This window comes from Urocampus carinirostris, chromosome 14 (assembly GCF_059441175.1).
Source record: "Urocampus carinirostris isolate Australia breed hairy pipefish chromosome 14, RoL_Ucar_1.0, whole genome shotgun sequence".
Lineage (NCBI taxonomy): Eukaryota > Metazoa > Chordata > Actinopteri > Syngnathiformes > Syngnathidae > Urocampus > Urocampus carinirostris.
The window spans coordinates 35,675,861-35,694,674 of NC_142362.1; the positions used below are offsets into that span (position 1 = coordinate 35,675,861).

Sequence of the window (18,814 nt, forward strand, 5' to 3'; positions counted from 1 at the left end):
TCAGGGGCTGCACTGACCACAGACTATTGCAAACTACGGACTATAATTAAGTCAAGTCATGTTTATTTGTTAACCTAAAATACCTGTTATTTGATGCTACAGGTAATTTCATACTCATTTGACAGTTCCAAAACTTTGTTAACATGTCCCATGGTACTCTCAACCTGGTCTTCCCAAATGTGTAAAAAAAGAATTTAAGATTTAGTGCTTAAAAGAGGGCCACTATATATTGCTTGTCTTTTATTCCAAATATTACAAAAACATTTAATTGAAATAATTAATTGATGAACAAATACAAAATAAAATAAAATCCTTAAGTGTAGATGTCTGCCTGCATTTTATTTATAAAAGCATATGAGGAAAAAATATTGTAAATAATCATTTTATTAAATGATTTTTGATTTATAATAAAAAATATTGTATTTTTTCCTCATGTATAGTCAAGGTATAAAATCTTAGACTACTGTATGATTAGATTTTTCTTTAATCTGCAGATACAATCATTGTTTTGGTCTCCTCTATTTGCAAATATAGTTTGAGTTACATTATTGTCCTGATTCTGCAGGCCCTTTTAAGTGCTGCAATCAAAGTGACAGAATCAGTGTTGGGGATAAATTAAGACAGTAAGTGGAAGTATACATTTGCACTTGAGTTTTAAGAGAAGAACAGTCTTCAGGTATCACCACAATTAATGGTGTATTTTGTAATGGACATTACAGGTTGCGCAGGAATCTGACAATTGCTATTCATTTGTTTATCTTTTACTGTCAATGCAATTTGTGAGCAGGAATCATCATGTACCTCTATGTGCAGAACTCTGTGTGCATGGATGTGTAAAGACACTTAATTGCTTCTGGCAGTAGCATTTTCTGTTGCAGTAAAGTGAAGTTTTTAAATCCATTTGCTGGAGTTAATGTAATCTTCTAGAGCCACTTGAAGTGCTTTGCGAAAAGCCCGCGGCGTTTGTGTCTGCACCGCTTTTGTCTCGTCTTGTTATTTCCGGACAAAGCTGAGATGAAACTGTTATGCTGGATGATCACGACGTTTTTTGGCGTCTTGAACGTCCTTAAAGGTACACTAATCACTCGGTTATCACAGTCAATGCAGACCAAACAACCTGCGAAAATCCAAATCAAAGCCCCCAAGGTTAAAACCTCCCCCCGAGATGCTGTTCTTACTGAGTATACGGCTGTAACAAAATAACAACTATAGATTTACAAAAGAAAAAAAAGAACAAAGAATTGCAGTTGAATGAATGTTCTTAATTGTCTTTATACAAGAGTATAATGAAATTGGAGGGCTTCTATTTTCAGTGTAAGAAAGCCATTTAGAGAGTGGTTCGTTAGCTGCACGCTAGTATTTGGTACCCTCGGATTGAGCCAGGCTGCTGTGATCATTAAAATACAATTATTCTGAATGTAGCTCCAAGCTATCGGTTTCATACGTAATAGATGTGGTGTTGGTTGGATACCGATCTGGCACAGGTGGCTTGTGGGACTTGTTATGTGGCCCAGCCGCAGTAGACAGGACCTGAAGCCCCGACAAACTTTTTTTTATTCTGGACGCTGGCCCAGTCTTCTAATGGACCCGATAACAATCCACGGACCACTCGCTGGTGATCACCATTTCTTTGCGCTCTTCTGAATTTCCTAAAAGTCAGATTTAATTGATGAACGTATTTTCAATGTAAAGCCGCCAAAAGCTCGCTGTCGCTGTGCCATACTGATTCATGTGCCCGCCCCGCTGTTTGACTGACAAAATACACCACCCTACCACAGTTTTCAGTGTTTTCTTGACAGTTTTGGATGCCTGCCCTTTGTTGCACCATTACTGCACCCGCATGCAACACAACTCCCAGACATTTCCTACTACCTAAACTTAAAACACTCAGAACCGCTTTAACTAATGAACACGTAAAATAATATGGTGACTAGCATACACGCAGTGCTCTTCACATGACATAACAACTGAGGAAGTTGAAGACGAGACAGGCTGTCTTAAAAATGCCGAATCCGTAAAAATAATAGGAATTCTCTCTCTCTTTCTCTCTCTCTCTCTCTCTCGTTTAAGAATTTGGGAATATCTATAAAGGATTGCCAACCAACCAAATAATAATCTCCTGTGCATATTTACCAAAATGCCATGGGGGATTTTTACTTGTATTGACGTTTGAAACGGCAAGTTAACTCTGCTTGAGGGGACGTCACTCAGTCCCTTCAAGGAAGATCAGGTATTCTTTGCTATCTCTTAGCTAATTAGTAGAACAACTTAACCAAATGTCATTAAAGGTGCAGGGCACTGGGCAAAGAGGAACCCAAACCATTCTGTGAAAGTAATGGCTGTAGACAGGATTAAAAATTTGTATGTGTCTTTTTCACGCAAGGGAGTCAAACTAATTTTTACTGAGACCACATCAGTGTAACGGTTGCCCACAAATTGCCTAATGTAATTTATTAGTGTAACAAAATGTAATTGAATTGTATCAACAAATACACATACGTATTGTTTAATGTAGAATACCTCATTACAAACATTACATTTGCATTGAAAATAATGTTGCTACACATAGATGATATATATCATAAACTACATATATTTAAAAATGGGAATCATTGCGTCTATGATACTCTTTCTCTCTTGCACATCAAGAGCACTTAATATTGGATACCATATGAACATATTTGCAAATTTAAACCCTGGCACTGGCAGTTAATTGTACGTAGCCTATGTGTGCTTTCTACCACCTCAAATATTTGCACCAGGCATGCCGTAGTGTCAGTGCAACTGGAGGTTACATGCAAAAAGGTCCTTACTAAAAGAGTAAACGAAACATTACTCTGAGAATAAGAGAATAGCTGACTCTTTGGTACCTTCTCGGCTACGTTTCAAAGTCTTGGTATCGATCAGATCAAAGAAGATACTTGATAGTGCCGATCGCTACTGATCCGATACCGATATGTTTTGCTTGGAAATCTTATCATCATTGAACAATCAAACTTTAACCACTAAAAGTTCTCAGTTTTTATTAAACTACATTCCAAGCATCAAAAATGTATATATGAAAAAAGAAATATTTCTATTACACCTGTTTTGAACAAAATATAAAAGAGTCAAACCAAAAAAGCAGCAATGTTGCGACAATACAAATACTGTATTAGAATGTTAATTAGATAACTGTGATTCCTTTCATTGCACAATATCTTAGAAATTAAGTGACGCGAATAAAGTGTCAATTGTGTCATGATTACCTAAGTGGAGCCACCTGGGGTAATCATCTGGCGCGCTGGAATGCGCTTCCTGATTGGTTCATGTTCCCTTGTTAAGCATGCTACGCGGAGACCTCTTCGTCGGAGGATTACTTCTGTACCCCGTATGACTCTCCCGATTACATGTGCCTTCTTGTTTACCTGATTCTGCCTGCCTGCCTCCGATCCGACCTGCTTCCGTCCCACGCTACGATCTTCTCTTCAGTCCCGGTAAACTCGACCTGCTTCCGTCCAACGCTACGATCTTCTCTCCAGTCCTGGTAAACTCGACCTGCCTCCGTCCCACGCTACGATTGGCTATGTCTTCCGAAGTTGTCTTCACGGCGTTGCTGCTGCTGACGTTCGACGGTCATCGCGTCTCCCGCTAGCCCTGTACGCTTCCCCAAATAAAAGACTTGTAACGAACGCTCTGGGGTCTCCTGCTCTGTTCTGGTCCGCCCTGACAGAATCCTCCGACCAGAATGGACCCTGCGTTCGTACATCTGCCCCCTGACGACTATGAAAGCCAGAACCAGCAGCCCAATCCCCCTTTAGAATGTGCAGTTCGGCAAGTCATTTCCGACGTTGCGAAATTGGCTAAGCAAGTGAGTCAGTTACGGCTCGAGTGGGATCAGTTAGGTCGGGACTGGTCCTATCTCTCCAAAGTAATGACCCATCAAGCCACTTCATCGGCGCCCAACACTGACAGGCCACCTTCGGCCTTTCCCAGTTCATTCAGCGCAGGATTCGCTGAGCCGCGAGTGGGCGCGCCAGAAAAGTTTGGGGGAGATCCCGCTCAGATCCGCCCATTCATAGTAAATTGTAGATTAATATTTGATCTCCAGCCCCGCAATTTTGCTACGGAAGCAGCTAAGGTAGCGTTTGCCATTAATCACCTCACGGGAAGAACGCGTCTTTGGGGAATGGCCGCCTACGAGAGAGGTGCTACGGCGTGCAAATCATTCAACCTCTTGGCTCAAGAGCTGATTAAGGTCTTTGACTCTGGTTCCTCATCGGTCGACGCCGCCCGTTCGATCATGAACATCCGCCAGGGGAGACGTTCCATTGCCGACTATGCTGTCGACTTTCGTACGCTAGCAGCACAAAGTGATTGGAATGAAGAGGCGCTGGTCGACGCCTACCTCCACAGTTTGTCCGGTTATCTCAAGGATGAATTAGTCTCCCACGCTCCTCCGGCAACACTTGACGAAGCTATTGACTTGACCGCCCGGATCGACCGTAGAGTTCAGGCGAGACGCCGAGAGTGGGAGGGTCCCAGCCAGTCCGTCACCAGGCAAGTTCAAGAAGCTAATAATGTACCGAGCCCCCGGGTTCCGTTCAGCCCCATCGTAGAAAGGATGGATGTGGACCAGGTCCCGGTCATCCCCATCGAAGAAAGGATGGAGGTGGACCGGGTCTCTCTTTCCCCCGAGGAACGCCAGCGAAGGTTTGTTAATCAATTATGTTTATACTGCGGTGGCAAGGGACATCGCGTGGCCACCTGTCCGGTAAAAGGCCAACGCTCGTCGGACGTAAGGGGCGTCCGATTGAACTCAGTCCTTGTATCTGCTCCCAAAGACGCTAGACCCGTAAAGACAATTCAATTCTATTTTTTTTCATAATCCAGTATCAGCTCGGGCTTTAGATGGTCACCTGTTAGGCACCGTGTCTCAAATAACTGAACCCATAGAATTACAGTTGTCTGGAAATCACCGAGAGAAGATCCGATTCCATTTACTTCACTCCCCGAGCCAACCCCTCGTTCTGGGTCATCCATGGTTGGTCCAACACAACCCCCATTTCGACTGGCACACTGGGTCGATACTGGAATGGGGCATGGACTGTCACCAAACCTGTCTGCGAGCCGCTCCTGACCCGGGTCACTCTACTTCCACAAGGGCTTCACCCAATCTGTCCAAGGTCCCAGTTTGTTACAACCACCTACGGGAGGTCTTCAGTAAAGCTAAGGCCTCTTCCCTGCCACCCCATCGGCCTTATGACTGCGCAATGACTCCCCTGCCTGCCTGTCCGACTCCCCGGCCTGCCTGTCCGACTCTCCAGCCTGCCAGTCCGACTCCGCTGCTGGTCCTGATTCTGCCTGTTCTGATTCTGTCCTTTCTGCCTGCTCTGTTTGCCGGTTCTGATTCTGCTTGTCCTGTTTTTGCCGGTTCTGATTCTGCCTGTCCTGTCTGATTCTGCCCGTCTTGAGTTGACTCTCCTGGATTACCTGTGTTTCCCTGTGACGTGTCTTGGGTTTATTTTTTTTCCTGGGGGACTTCTGGAGCCGTCCCTTGAGGGGGGGGGGGTTCTGTCATGATTACCTAAGTGGAGCCACCTGGGGTAATCATCTGGCGCGCTGGAATGCGCTTCCTGATTGGTTCATGTTCCCTTGTTAAGCATGCTACGCGGAGACCTCTTCGTCGGAGGATTACTTCTGTACCCCGTATGACTCTCCCGATTACATGTGCCTTCTTGTTTACCTGATTCTGCCTCCGATCCGACCTGCTTCCGTCCCACGCTACGATCTTCTCTTCAGTCCCGGTAAACTCGACCTGCTTCCGTCCAACGCTACGATCTTCTCTCCAGTCCTGGTAAACTCGACCTGCCTCCATCCCACGCTACGATTGGCTATATCTTCCGAAGTTGTCTTCACGGCGTTGCTGCTGCTGACGTTCGACGGTCATCGCGTCTCCCGCTAACCCTGTACGCTTCCCCAAATAAAAGACTTGTAACGAACGCTCTGGGGTCTCCTGCTCTGTTCTGGTCTGCCCTGACAAATTGTCGCTCAGTGACTCTGTTGCCATAATGATAATGGATTGCCAGTTGTTGTTGGTGGGGTTTTTTTTCAGTAAAAGCAACATGTTTACATTTTTGTTTGAAACTTGGCACTCTGCAGGGAGAATTGTTTTCATGTGTTTATGTATATTTGTGGTGTCGCAATAGTAGACCATGGTACCACACATATGATACCTGGCATTGTCCTTTTGGTAGTTGTAAAAAATGTACACACGCTGCTGCGCTTCCTGTTTTTTCCTGTGTCATTTTGAGCTTGTAGCTGTGGGCGAACGGATATGACCCTCTCTTCTGCCTGGAAGGCAGGATTCAGCAGCAGGCCAAGTAGGGAGAATTGCTAAAACTGTGCTGTCAGTCACACACTCAGGAATAAATTTAGAGCATCGCCAAGGGCGCTGGCTAAGAAAGAGAAGGGCTGCGCTATTTTCACAGAGAAGCACCGCTTTGGGGAAAGTGGTTGAGGAATGACGTATCGATCCAAGGACAATAGTATCTATCCGATCCAAGTACTTGCTTAGTATTGATAATATAATTATTTGGAGCGATCCGCCCAACCTGTTCTTAGGAGCACAGGGCTAACAGGAGAAGAATTTCGTGCATGTTCTTCCCACAGCAGTTAGCTCACTCCTCACCGTTTATCAGTGTGCCATCACTACCTCCCTTGTTTACTTCCTCTCTGCGCCCAGATTGAATTTCCGCATCTTCTTGCAGCCAATTGATGAACATAAATAAAACGGGGCGTGATGATTGGGCAACGAGTGTAAGCTGCATTTTGAGCTGACATAAAAACTGGATGTGTGTGTTGTTTGATTTACTGTTATAAATGGGAAGTTATTGTTAACAAATAACATGGAATTACATAATATATGTATAGGTTAAGGTTTGCATAAAAGTGCACAGTTTTTTATTTACACGAATAGAAGCAAATTCAGTCCAGATTTTTGGAGTACGTTTACAGTGTACATGTGTATGAAGTGTTGGGCACTACTGGTTACTTCATTTAAAAAGTAATTCAGTTACTATCTGAGGAATGACACCAAAAGCTACTACCTTAACTATCTAGTTACACGTTATTGTAAATACTCACATATAAGCCCACATTACAAATATACAAACCCCCTAGCACTGCTTTAAAATGGACACTACTGAAGGAAAAAAGTGTACAACTACCTGTGGAATCATATTTATTGGCTTGTTCTATCTTGAGAGCTCGCAAACAGAAACTTAGCCGAGACATTCTATATCCATTTGGTCTCTGGACTTCAAACCACTCGAAAAGGGTAAGTGGTAAATGGTCTGCAATTATATAAGATCTTTTCCATCGCTTGCTATTTCAGTTTACTCAGCTGTTTGCACGTTTGACTGTAGGTGCAATTTCCAGTGACGTTTCCTTTTCAGTCCAACACTGTTTTCATTTACAAAAACTTTCTTGTTGCACTTGGATTTTTGTTTCTTCAGCTGCCTTTATCACTTTTAGTTTAAAATCAGCAATATGGGACAGACTTTTCTTTTCCCCAGCATGATGTATTACAAACATAATTTTACAAATAAAATGATAAAAACTCATCACACTTTTACTGTAATATTTTTTCAAAAGGCACCTACATTTATAGATTTTTGTTCTGATTTTAACTGACATATGGAGAAAAACGACAATTATCAGACTCTATAGCGGATATATTTTTGTCTCATCATGGGTCTGTCGACAATATTCTCTCGCCCACTGTGCCTGACAACGCTCATGCTGGGAGCCACAGCATCTAAGGCTATTTTAGGTTGTTGCATCCAGAACTGGCAATTTGTTTTGTTCTCACAGAACAAAAAAAGCAGACTATAATTACCATGATGTTGCCTTCAGTGTTTTTTTATTTTAGTAAATTTGATTTCTAACTGAAACTATGTTTAAGTAGTTGACTTAATGTCTAATCATAACAACCTGGTAATTACTTCGCCAGGGCTGCCATTTGTCAGAGATTCTGTTCATAACTTTTTATGGATAGTATTTCTAGGCACTGTCTTGTTGTTGAAGCGGTCTGGTTTGGGGTACTCAGAATTGCATCACTGCGTTTTTGCAGTTGATGTGGTGCTGTTGGCTTCCTCAGGCAGTGATCTTTAACCCTCAGTAGAGCTGTTCGCAATCGAGTGCGAAGCCACCGGGATAGGGATCATCACCTCAGCGTCCGTGACAATGGTTCTCAGCCATGCCCTCTCCAGGTTGGGGATGAGATCCTGCCCTAAGTCGAGGAGTTCAAGTATCCTGAGGACTTATTCACCAGCAAGGGTATAATGAGACAGAAATTCGACAGATAAATTAGTGCAGCGTCTGCTGTCATGTGTTCCTGTATTGGTCTGTCGTGGAGAAGAAGGAGCTGATTTACCGGTCGATCTAAATTCCGACCTTTACTTATCGTCACAAACTGTGGGTCAAGACCAAAAGAACAAGGTCTCAGATACCAGTGACTGAAATGAGTTTCCTTAGCAGGGTGGCAGGGCTCTCCGTTAGAGATAGGGTGAGAAGCTCGGTCTTACGAGATGGACTCATTGTAGAGCCACTTCTACTCCACGTTCAGAGGAGCCAGCTGTGTTGGCTCAGGCATCTGATAAGGATGTCCCACCCACAAGGGCCCCAAGGGATGTCTTAGGACACACTGGAGAGACTACGTCTCTATGTTACCCTGAGAAAACCCCGAGATCCAGTCAGATGAGCTCAATGAAGTGGCTTGAAATGGGAAGATCGGAGCTTCCCTGCTGCAACCCGACCCTTGTTAAGCAAAAGTTAATGCATGAATAGATGGTAATAACATAGTTACAAAATATTGTTAACACACTTTGTTATTTAAAAAATGTATATCAACCAATAAGTAAAAAAAAGTAGCTCTCAGCTTCAAAAAGGTTGGTGACCCCTGCACTAGACGAAATGCGTTATTTAAAAAATGTTCAAAATTCAATCAATCCTGCCTTTGGCTTGTAGGTCAATTTTTATTCGGCCCTTCCATAAGTGCTAAAACTTTTCATGCACAAGAAGCTAAAGAATTCTGGCATGTCCGATAAGTTTTAGATTATTTTTAGCTTTAAAACTAAGTGGACTGCACTCGTCAATTATTTACTTATTTTTAGACAGTGACATCTCTAAACAAATACCGTATTTATTCATACATAATGCGCACTTCTTTTTAAAAACGGCACTCTCATCGCCGTGATCCCGGATTCAAATACAGTTATAGATCTCCACATAGTGTTTGTGACCTACAATGCTTAGTTTGAGCTGAGAAAAAGTTAAACAAATTCATCATCAAAAAAATAAATGTGCTCATTATAAACTAGTGCGTGCTACACGCGAGTAAATGAGGTATTTATTTTTTTATGAATAGTCATTTTTAAATTAATATGCAAAGAACATGTAAAACATAATGTATGTTTGTTAGTCAGTTTGTTTATCATGCTGTAATTTAAAAATACAACGAGCAGCCGATTCTCAGCGACTTGGCAAAGCAAATGCCATCCTGTCCCAGGATGCATTGCTGCATGCTGGCATTATGTAAGAGGCTGTTCTCATCTATTCTTAGCCCTACCTCACTTATGCCGTTTGATGGCCGCTCGCAAAGTGCAGCCGATGCGAGAACATGGAGCGCGGCGGTTCTACATCACGCCCAGTGTTGGGCGTGTTACTGAAAACCAGAAATTAGTGTTAACCCCCAGAGTACTGCCACCCAACAGTACCGCGTTACTCTAAAATTAACCATTTAGTTACAAATTACCGTATACTCTCACTTCAAAACCGACCCCCTATAATTGTTTAAAATTAGCCACATAATAAAATAAATACAAGAAAATGTGCACACCAACCCGTGGAAGCAGCAAATCCTTCATATTTCTTGGCTTGTGCAATCCTGAGAGCTTGCAAACTTACCCTTAGCCGAGACACTCAATATCCATTTTGTCTGTTGTCTTCCATCACTTCAACCACTCAAAAATGTCCTCAGTTATATTTTGTAGGTACACGCCTACCCTTTTCAGTTGTATTCAGCCTTGTGTTGCTGGCTGATTGAGAGCTGGACATTATTTTGTGAGCAGAGAAAGAACCATCAAATTGCAAGACATTGTAACGCACCAGGGCAGCACGGCGGCGCAGTGGTTAGCGCTTGTGCGGCACAGTTCATGTCATGGGAACCTGTCGTGGGTTCAAATCCAGCTCCAGACTTCCTGTGCGGAGTTTGTATGTTCTCCCCGTGCTTGCGTGGGTTTCCTCCGGGCACTCCGGTTTCCTCCCACGTTCCAAAAACATGCATTTCAGGTGAATTGGCCGGTCCAAATTGTCCCTAGGTGTGAATGAGCGAATGAGTTGTCTGTCCCTGTGTGCCCTGCGATTGGCTGGCAACCAGTTCAGGGTGTCCCCTGCCCACTGCCCAGAGATGGCTGGGATGGGCTCCAGCCCCCCCGCGACCCTAATGAGGATAAGCGGTACGGCTAATGAGAGATGTTACGCACCATGTTGAAAAGACAGTTAAATTACGAAATGTTATCAAAAATTTGTTACAGTACTAGTGACCAGGAAAAGAAATGGCGTTCTAAGGAAAGCCTTACTTTGTAATGCATCATTCCCAACACTAACTAAAATTCCTGGCATATTTTTGGAATATAAACTGTACCTAATACATTTTTGAATGGGGAAAAAAGTTTGTATACAATGAACCCGCACCTGACTGTCACGAGACGTGGTGGCGTGGAAGGTGACCGGACCAGAACGGAGGCAGGAGGCATGAAGGGAGAACTCAAATGCGTTGACGATCCATAGGTTTTATTTAATAAAATAAAAGTCGCCCAATACTCCGAGGCAAAACAGAACAATATAGAGTTCCTCCGGCACGAACTCAACAGGACAAGGCATAACAGACTAAAACAGGACAAGGCATAACAGACCGGGATTGTGAATAATGAGTAGTAATGAACCCGCAACCGCAGAGCCCACCATGCAGCCTTAAATACAGACCCACCATTAGTGGAATTGCTTTCAGCTGTTGCCCAGGGGGCGGGGCAGACTGGTCACCAAGGCGACCGTGACAGAGCCCCCCTCTTAAGGGACAGCTCCCGAGGTCCCAAAAAAGAAAAAATTACAACCTCACGCCCCGGAATGGTTCGACGCTCACGATTGGGGCAACCCCGCTCCCTCCTCCGAACACGCAGGAACGGGGAGAGGCAGGCACCATCTGCGTCGGGCGGATCGGAATCGGCGCTCGGCAGGGGGGGGTCCGGCGGGCAAGCTGGACAGGGGATAACAGACAGGCAAAATCAGAGCAGAATCAGAACAGGTAAACAGGTCAGGCCGATGCAGAAGAGTCGCACTCAGGTCAGGCCGATGCAGAAGAGTCGCACTCAGGTCAGGCCGATGCAGAAGAGTCGCACTCAGGTCAGGCCGATGCAGAAGAGTCGCACTCAGGTCAGGCCGATGCAGAAGAGTCGCACTCAGGTCAGGCCGATGCAGAAGAGTCGCACTCAGGGGGTTCAGATTCAGAAGAGTCGCACTCAGGGGGTTCAGATTCAGAAGAGTCAGACTCAGGGGGGAACAGATTCAGAAGAGTCAGACTCAGGGGGGAACAGATTCAGAACAGACAAGACAGGACAGGAAAGACTGAACAAAATCAGTACAGGGAGACTCAAGGCAGGCATGGGAGTCGAACAGGCAGGCTTGGGAGTCGAACAGGCAGGCTTGGGAGTCGAACAGGCAGGCTTGGGAGTCGAACAGGCAGGCTTGGGAGTCGAACAGGCAGGCTTGGGAGTCGAACAGGCAGGCTTGGGAGTCGAACAGGCAGGCTTGGGAGTCGAACAGGCAGGCTTGGGAGTCGAACAGGCAGGCTTGGGAGTCGAACAGGCAGGCTTGGGAGTCGAACAGGCAGGCTTGGGAGTCGAACAGGCAGGCTTGGGAGTCGAACAGGCAGGCTTGGGAGTCGAACAGGCAGGCTTGGGAGTCGGAGTCGGCCCGACGGGCAGCGGAGTCGGAGTTGGCCCGACGGGCAGCGGAGTCGGAGTCGGACTTGCACGCAGCGGAGAGGGAATAGCAGGCAATCGGCACGGGAGTCGGGCAGGCAGGCGTCAATTCTTCCTGGGACCCCATTCGAGGCACAGCAAGGGCCACGACGGGCGGGGCCGTGGTTCGAACGGGCAGGGAAGGCCAACTCAGTAGGCGCCTGCCAAACTGCGCACTCCAGCTCTCCCCAATGTCGCGCTGGGATCGTTCGCTGAGTTCTATTTGTTGGCTGGTTCATTCTGTCACGAGACGTGGTGGCGTGGAAGGTGACCGGACCAGAACGGAGGCAGGAGGCATGAAGGGAGAACTCAAATGCGTTGACGATCCATAGGTTTTATTTAATAAAATAAAAGTCGCCCAATACTCCGAGGCAAAACAGAACAATACAGAGTTCCTCCGGCACGAACTCAACAGGACAAGGCATAACAGACTAAAACAGGACAAGGCATAACAGACCGGGATTGTGAATAATGAGTAGTAATGAACCCGCAACCGCAGAGCCCACCATGCAGCCTTAAATACAGACCCACCATTAGTGGAATTGCTTTCAGCTGTTGCCCAGGGGGCGGGGCAGACTGGTCACCAAGGCGACCGTGACACCTGACTATAAGCAGCATTTGCCCACATTGAAACATGAGATATATACAAAGAAAGACAGAACACAGAAAGTGTTTTCAATGTTAGAATAACAAACACACGCTCTAAGATGTGCAGCAAGTAACACAGCGTTAACAGGTAAAAGTCACCGTAACGGAGCAATACAAGTACCCGCAAAAAAACGGCAGCTACACAATTAACACAGCGCGTTAACATATGTTCATCAAGGGAAGGTCAATTGCTGCTTTCCTACATTTAGATAATTTTATGTCTATCTTACATGTCAGTAATGATTCAGACAAAATAACTCGATGGAATATTTTGGCTACCAGTGGAGTGGGCTCTCTGAAATGGATCTTCGTAAGGTAAAAACTAAGATCATTAGTTGCTTGAACACACAAGGTCCACTAATATCACAATATACACGTAGATAACGGTTTGACCATATGCATCAACATCAGCAAACCGCTCCCCTCATTAATGATTGCAATTCCCCTAACTCAGCGAAAATAATCCTTAAAAATGCAAGCCAGAGTATTTATTTTAAAAACAAAGATAATTTGTTTATCAACTTTATTTATTTACCAAACAAATGCACAACAATATCCCTGTTCAACCTCAGCCACTTGCTCCTCTTATCAATCACTGCAATTTCCCTTTTTGTCAATACTAAATTTTACTATCGCAACGCGGCTCCTCACAGTAAGACAGCAGTGACAAGCTGTGCATTTCACACCTAGGCCTTTGGTACTGCAATGTCTGAATAAGTCTAACCCTGAATAACTATTGTAAGGCTATTTTATGGCAGCTGCAGCTGCAACACATATAAAAAAGCAACCTCATAAAATTGAGCTATTATTTTAGAATAAAGCCACATTTTACTCACCAGACATATTTTTTATTTGAGCACAAAATTCATTATTTCTTTCCTCACGATGATTTCATAATTACTTTAACATACAGATTATGTATGCATTTTAGTTCCATAGAGAAGTTACTTTCTATCACCATTGAAGCTAACGCTAAAAGTTCAGCCTGTCCCTTTTCTGCCATAGGTTTTATTCGATTTAGAGTTGAAAAAAAATCAGTTCAACAGTTTGATAGTTCAGTTACTATGCCCTTGCCAGTCATAGTTTGTGAAACCGATAATATTTCGTTTGGCCTTCGAGAAGGGCTTACTCCGCCATCTTGAAATCTGATTGGCTAACCCAACAGCTTTATTAACGCTGATGCTATGTCTCACGGCCTGCAGAGCTGATTTTGGAGGACTATGAAAAGATTTCTTACCCTGGCAACAAGTAATAACTGAAATGTGATTGGTTAAATGCTTAGATATAAAAGAACACCAACAAATAGAAAAGGAAATGAAAGGAAGCAGTCAGACAATTTGGAATTGTATAATAAGTATTCATAGACAAAATATCATTAACATCATGTGATTCAGATATTTTTAGGCAAGCAGGGAAGGCCTTGCAAGCCCTGACTCCCACCACTGATGTAGAGAGTATGTAGAATACGGCGTCTGCTATCAGTGACCAAGACGATCCAGGTTAGAGCCAAAATGGGCAAGACTAAATTGGTCTAACAAAAAACAAGGTTCGTTAATTCTTTCCCCAAAGACCGTTTAAAATACAGGGAGTATGTAGAAATAGACATGCATGGTTTAACAATATGCAGTATGTAATCTTATAATTGACCTTATTTAACCCCAAAAATTACCATAGAAAATGATGTGATTTTCAAACTATTTACATAAAACCAAGAAAAATATTTACAGTTCATACATTCATCCTTTTTGTGTTTAGATGCACAAAGGCAGCGCAGGGATGAACAAGCTCGGACCATGTTGGGAAATTATTGATGGTGTTTGCGCTGCAGTCACAACAGTCTGCCAGTCTGGACATGTCTGGGTGCAGACCCTCAGGCCATGCTCCCACTTCAAAATGCAATGTTTGTATTCTCGTTGGACTGTGCTCAAAAGCACAGAAGGCTTTTTTGCATGTGTCCAAGTGAAAAAGTGAAACAAGTCAAAAGTTTGTCAGTGAGACTTGTATGTGCTGTCGCAGCGCACAAATTATCGTGCCGTCTGTGCTAAGGAAAGTTTTATCATTCATAATTCATGTCACAAATTATTTGCAAATATCTGTAAATGGTTGTTGCAAGACAACAGTGCCACTGATAGAGAAAGACCTACAAATTGAATTCAACTGTGTTGGACACACCCTCTCACCATAACCCAAATAGAAAAAAGTACTGTATTTTCCAGACTATAAAGCGCACTTCCATACACCAGATTGTCCAGAAATTTAAGAGTGCGCCTTATAACCCAGCGCGCCTTATATACTGTAGAATCCGGTGAAAATGCATACAGTATGTATCCCTGAACATATGGCTCTAAGATAAAACAGAAGATGTTCAATTATTTTATACATTGCAACATGCAGATCCAATTGAGGCACATGCAACACCAAAACACTGATGCATTGAGGGTTCGGTCCAGTGTATAGAGGACACATTTTTAACTACACTTTGCAGTCGAGGTGTCACACAGACTCTGTTGTGGCTATAAAGCCCATTAATAATCCTTCATGTGGAAGCTCTTTACACAGTCTGTGTTTATTGTTGAGACACTTTATGTTAGAAAGCAACTGAACAATCTTTAACCAAAAACAAACTTTTTATCCAGAAGCTCTAGCAAAGCACCTAGAGCAATTTGATTGGGTGGGCGGTAGGAATGGGCGGAGGTGTACTCAGGGAGCGCGCACAATTTTGTCCTCGCTTAGCGCCATCAGCACTGAAGGTAAATACATACATCTTTGTTTGCAGTTATTTATGACATTTTTACAAAAGAACTTTGCTTGCCCCTTGTAATAAAATTGAAACCATCATTTAGGACAAAGATGGGAGTCAGACGGAGCCTCAACATTCTAAAGTCACTTCAAGAGGGAGACAAAGTGGTGTTTTGATATCCATTTGGGACACAGGCTCTGGCATTATAATGATTTCATGGATTTGATCAAATTATCAAACGTCACACAGTGAAATAAAATGTGCTGAAGAATTACCTTTTGTCTGGAGAGCAGGTTTGGTGATTTTGTTGAATTTTGTCTTAAAATATATGGTGTGGCTCGCTCCAAAAAAAATTATAAGAGAAATACATGTTTTGAATAATAATTTTGCTTATATGGCTCTTTGGGTTAAATAGGTTACTGACCCCCGGTGTATATATGTATGTGTGTCACTAAATAGGGTTTCACGGTAAACTACCTTATTTGTCAAATGTTTGATCAATCAAAGGCAGCACAGCGGCGCAGTGGTTAGCCGTGTGTGGCACAGTTCTTAGGTCATGAGATCGAACCTTCCTATGTGGAGTTTGCATGTTCTCCTCTTGCTTGCGTGGGTTTCCTCCGGGGACTCCGGTTTCCTCCCACATTCCAAAAACATACATGTCAGGTTAATTAGCCGGTCCAAATTGTCCCTAGGTACGAATGAGCGAGTGAGTTGTCAGTCTCTGTGTGCCCTGCGACTGGCTGGCAACCAGTTCAGGGTGTCCCCTGCCCACTGCCCGAAGACAGCTGATATGGGCTCTAGCAACCCCGCAACCCTACTGAGGATAAACGGTGCAGATAATGAATGAATGATCAATCAAAAAACATTACTCACCAAAATTGCTCAACGTTGTTTCCAACGAGAATCAAAAATGGGTTACGGCGGCGAAAGCGCCAATTTTTGACCACGAGACCACTAGTGTTACAAATAACACTTGAAAGGGCAACACATTTTTATTTTATTATCACATTGTAAACGACTGTTAAAGCATGCGGAAAACATGAGCCTTGTCTTTTCAAGCTTTTTGTCTAGCGGTAAATGGACGAATGGATGAAAAGCTCAAGCAACTGCTGCTTCCTCACTTGAAAAACATTTTGTTATGACAAGATAAATGAAATGAAATAATTACAGAACTAAGATGACAATATGTAACAATAAAGTAATATATTTTTTTTATTTTATATATTTTGGCAGTACATGATTTATTCATGTGTTCGTTTATTTCCTTGGCATATATTTGTAGGTATGATTTTATTTATTTGTACATTTATTTATACATATGGCAGAATTGCTCCTCCATTAAATTACACCTAAAATTAGAAAACGTATTCTACCTTGCAGTTTTTATGTCTCTATGGTGAAATTACATAGCAACTCTGCCCTCTGGTCGGCACTGAAGGTCCCTTAAAACAAGGGCAAACAGGCTCTTCTCAAACAGGTTTATTCTCCATCACCACCCTAAACAAGCACGCAAAACATGTGAAAACATATATATCTTGTGACTTATTTGGGAATTTTTGTTGCTGCTTTTGATTGCACTGTTGTTCTAATCCACTGTTGTTTCATTGCACTATAATTTATAATTTAGGCCAGTCTGTAAAGCACTATGTTGCAAATATTTTGCCTATTTTCCTGGCAGTCTTTTTTCTGATTTTTCTCTTCAAAGTCTATGATGTGTTTACCCTGGAGTGACTTGTCTAATCTCATTGCATACAATGTTTAGCTACGTTGTTATAAATGACAAATATTCAACTAAATTACATCAAACTACTAAGCAATATATCTTGAAATGTTAGTGGCTCCTATTTTTCCTTCACGTCTTGATTTCAGTTTTGTCAAACATCCCACCACATTTTAGTTACAAACAAGCAACTCTTTGCCCCCATGTTTCACCAATTTAATCAAACTTTGGACAAAAAATACAGCTTGTAAGGCTAAACGTATGTGCTGTGTGCAGACTTCAGCGACCAGCTTCTGGAGGTGGTGGGTCTGGAGGGCGCCATTGAGATGGGCCAAATCTACACTGGGCTGAAGAGCGCCGGCCGCCGATTGGCCCAATGCACCAACGTCACCATCAGGTCTATACTACTCCTCGTTTCCTATGGCTGGAATTGACCCACTTCCTAGTCAAAAAGGCATTTCTTCAAAGTGTTATTTACTTATTTATTTCTAAACAATGGTGTATTTGTACGTGATGAATTATAGATATCCACCGTGTTTCTTTTTATAACCTTTTTTTTTTTTTTGCATTTCAAGAGTGCTGCTTGAGACGTTTTGTCCCGTCTTGGTATACCAAGCTCTTCCAAAGCCAAATTTGAAGGAAGATCAGTGCTACTTAGACTACACTTCTTAAACAGAAACATGACCTAAATGTTATTTTATATACAGACGAAACATGCATGTTCGCAAATACATGAATGACATTTTTCTTATTTATTTTTACTATACATTCTTAAGGGCCCGGTCACACAGCCGTTTGCGTCTGTATCGCGGGTAAAATTTTGCGGGTTTTTTTTGCCCGTGGTTGCCCGCGATGGAAAATGCGCAAAATTGGCCAACCCGCTGTTCATCGGTGGTATGCCCGCAAAACAGACGCCGGCGACTGTTCCGCTTCCTCATCGCGTCATTTCCGCGTCATTTTCTCGTGTGGACCACGGGTATAAAAGCTGCCGAGCCGGCGTTATGCCGAGAAATGCATCCTTGCCGAGATTTGCATCCCCTCGCTACTACAACCACTTTTACCTCGTTTTATCTCACTTTTATATCACTTTTAGGGAATTTAATGGCGAACATATAACCAAAACCACTTCGTCTTGCATTTGTTGGGAATGTAATAAAACTTAAACCATTCCGTCTTTGTATTTGTTGTGAATGGAATCGAACGGTAATGCACGCCGTATACAAATCACTTTTGAGCAGGTAACATGTTTATTTTGCCTTTTTCTATTCAAATCGCTCGTATTGATACTGTTATGCACTCTACCATAAAGCTTATTTCTGCATAATAAGTTTTACGGTAGAGTGCGTAACAGTTCTCAAAAGTGATTTATATACGGTGTGCATTACCAATCGATTACGTTCACAACAAAAACAAAGACGGAATGGTTTATGTTGTATTACATTCCCAACAAATGCAAGACGAAGTGGATTTGGTTATATGTTCGCCATTACATTCCCTAAAAGTGAGATAAAACGAGGTAAAAGTGGTTGTAGCAGCGAGGGGATGCAAATCTCGGCAAGGATGCATTTCTCGGCATAACACCGGGCTGTAGAAATCACAACAGCTCAAGACACAGTCCCGTGAAGATCAAGATTTCAAGCTATA

General features: G+C 43.1%; 1 protein-coding gene across 4 annotated transcripts in view; it reads left to right on the top strand.

Moving 5' to 3' along the window:
* Window positions 1–18,814, top strand: part of dgkg (diacylglycerol kinase, gamma) — a 158,470-nt gene that overhangs the window by 124,539 nt on the left and 15,117 nt on the right. For all 4 annotated transcript variants that reach the window (XM_088352146.1, XM_088352149.1, XM_088352148.1 and 1 more), the window contains one exon: window positions 17,447–17,567. In XM_088352146.1, coding sequence (XP_088208272.1) covers window positions 17,447–17,567 — 121 coding nt within the window. The remainder of the gene's footprint in view (window positions 1–17,446; window positions 17,568–18,814) is intronic.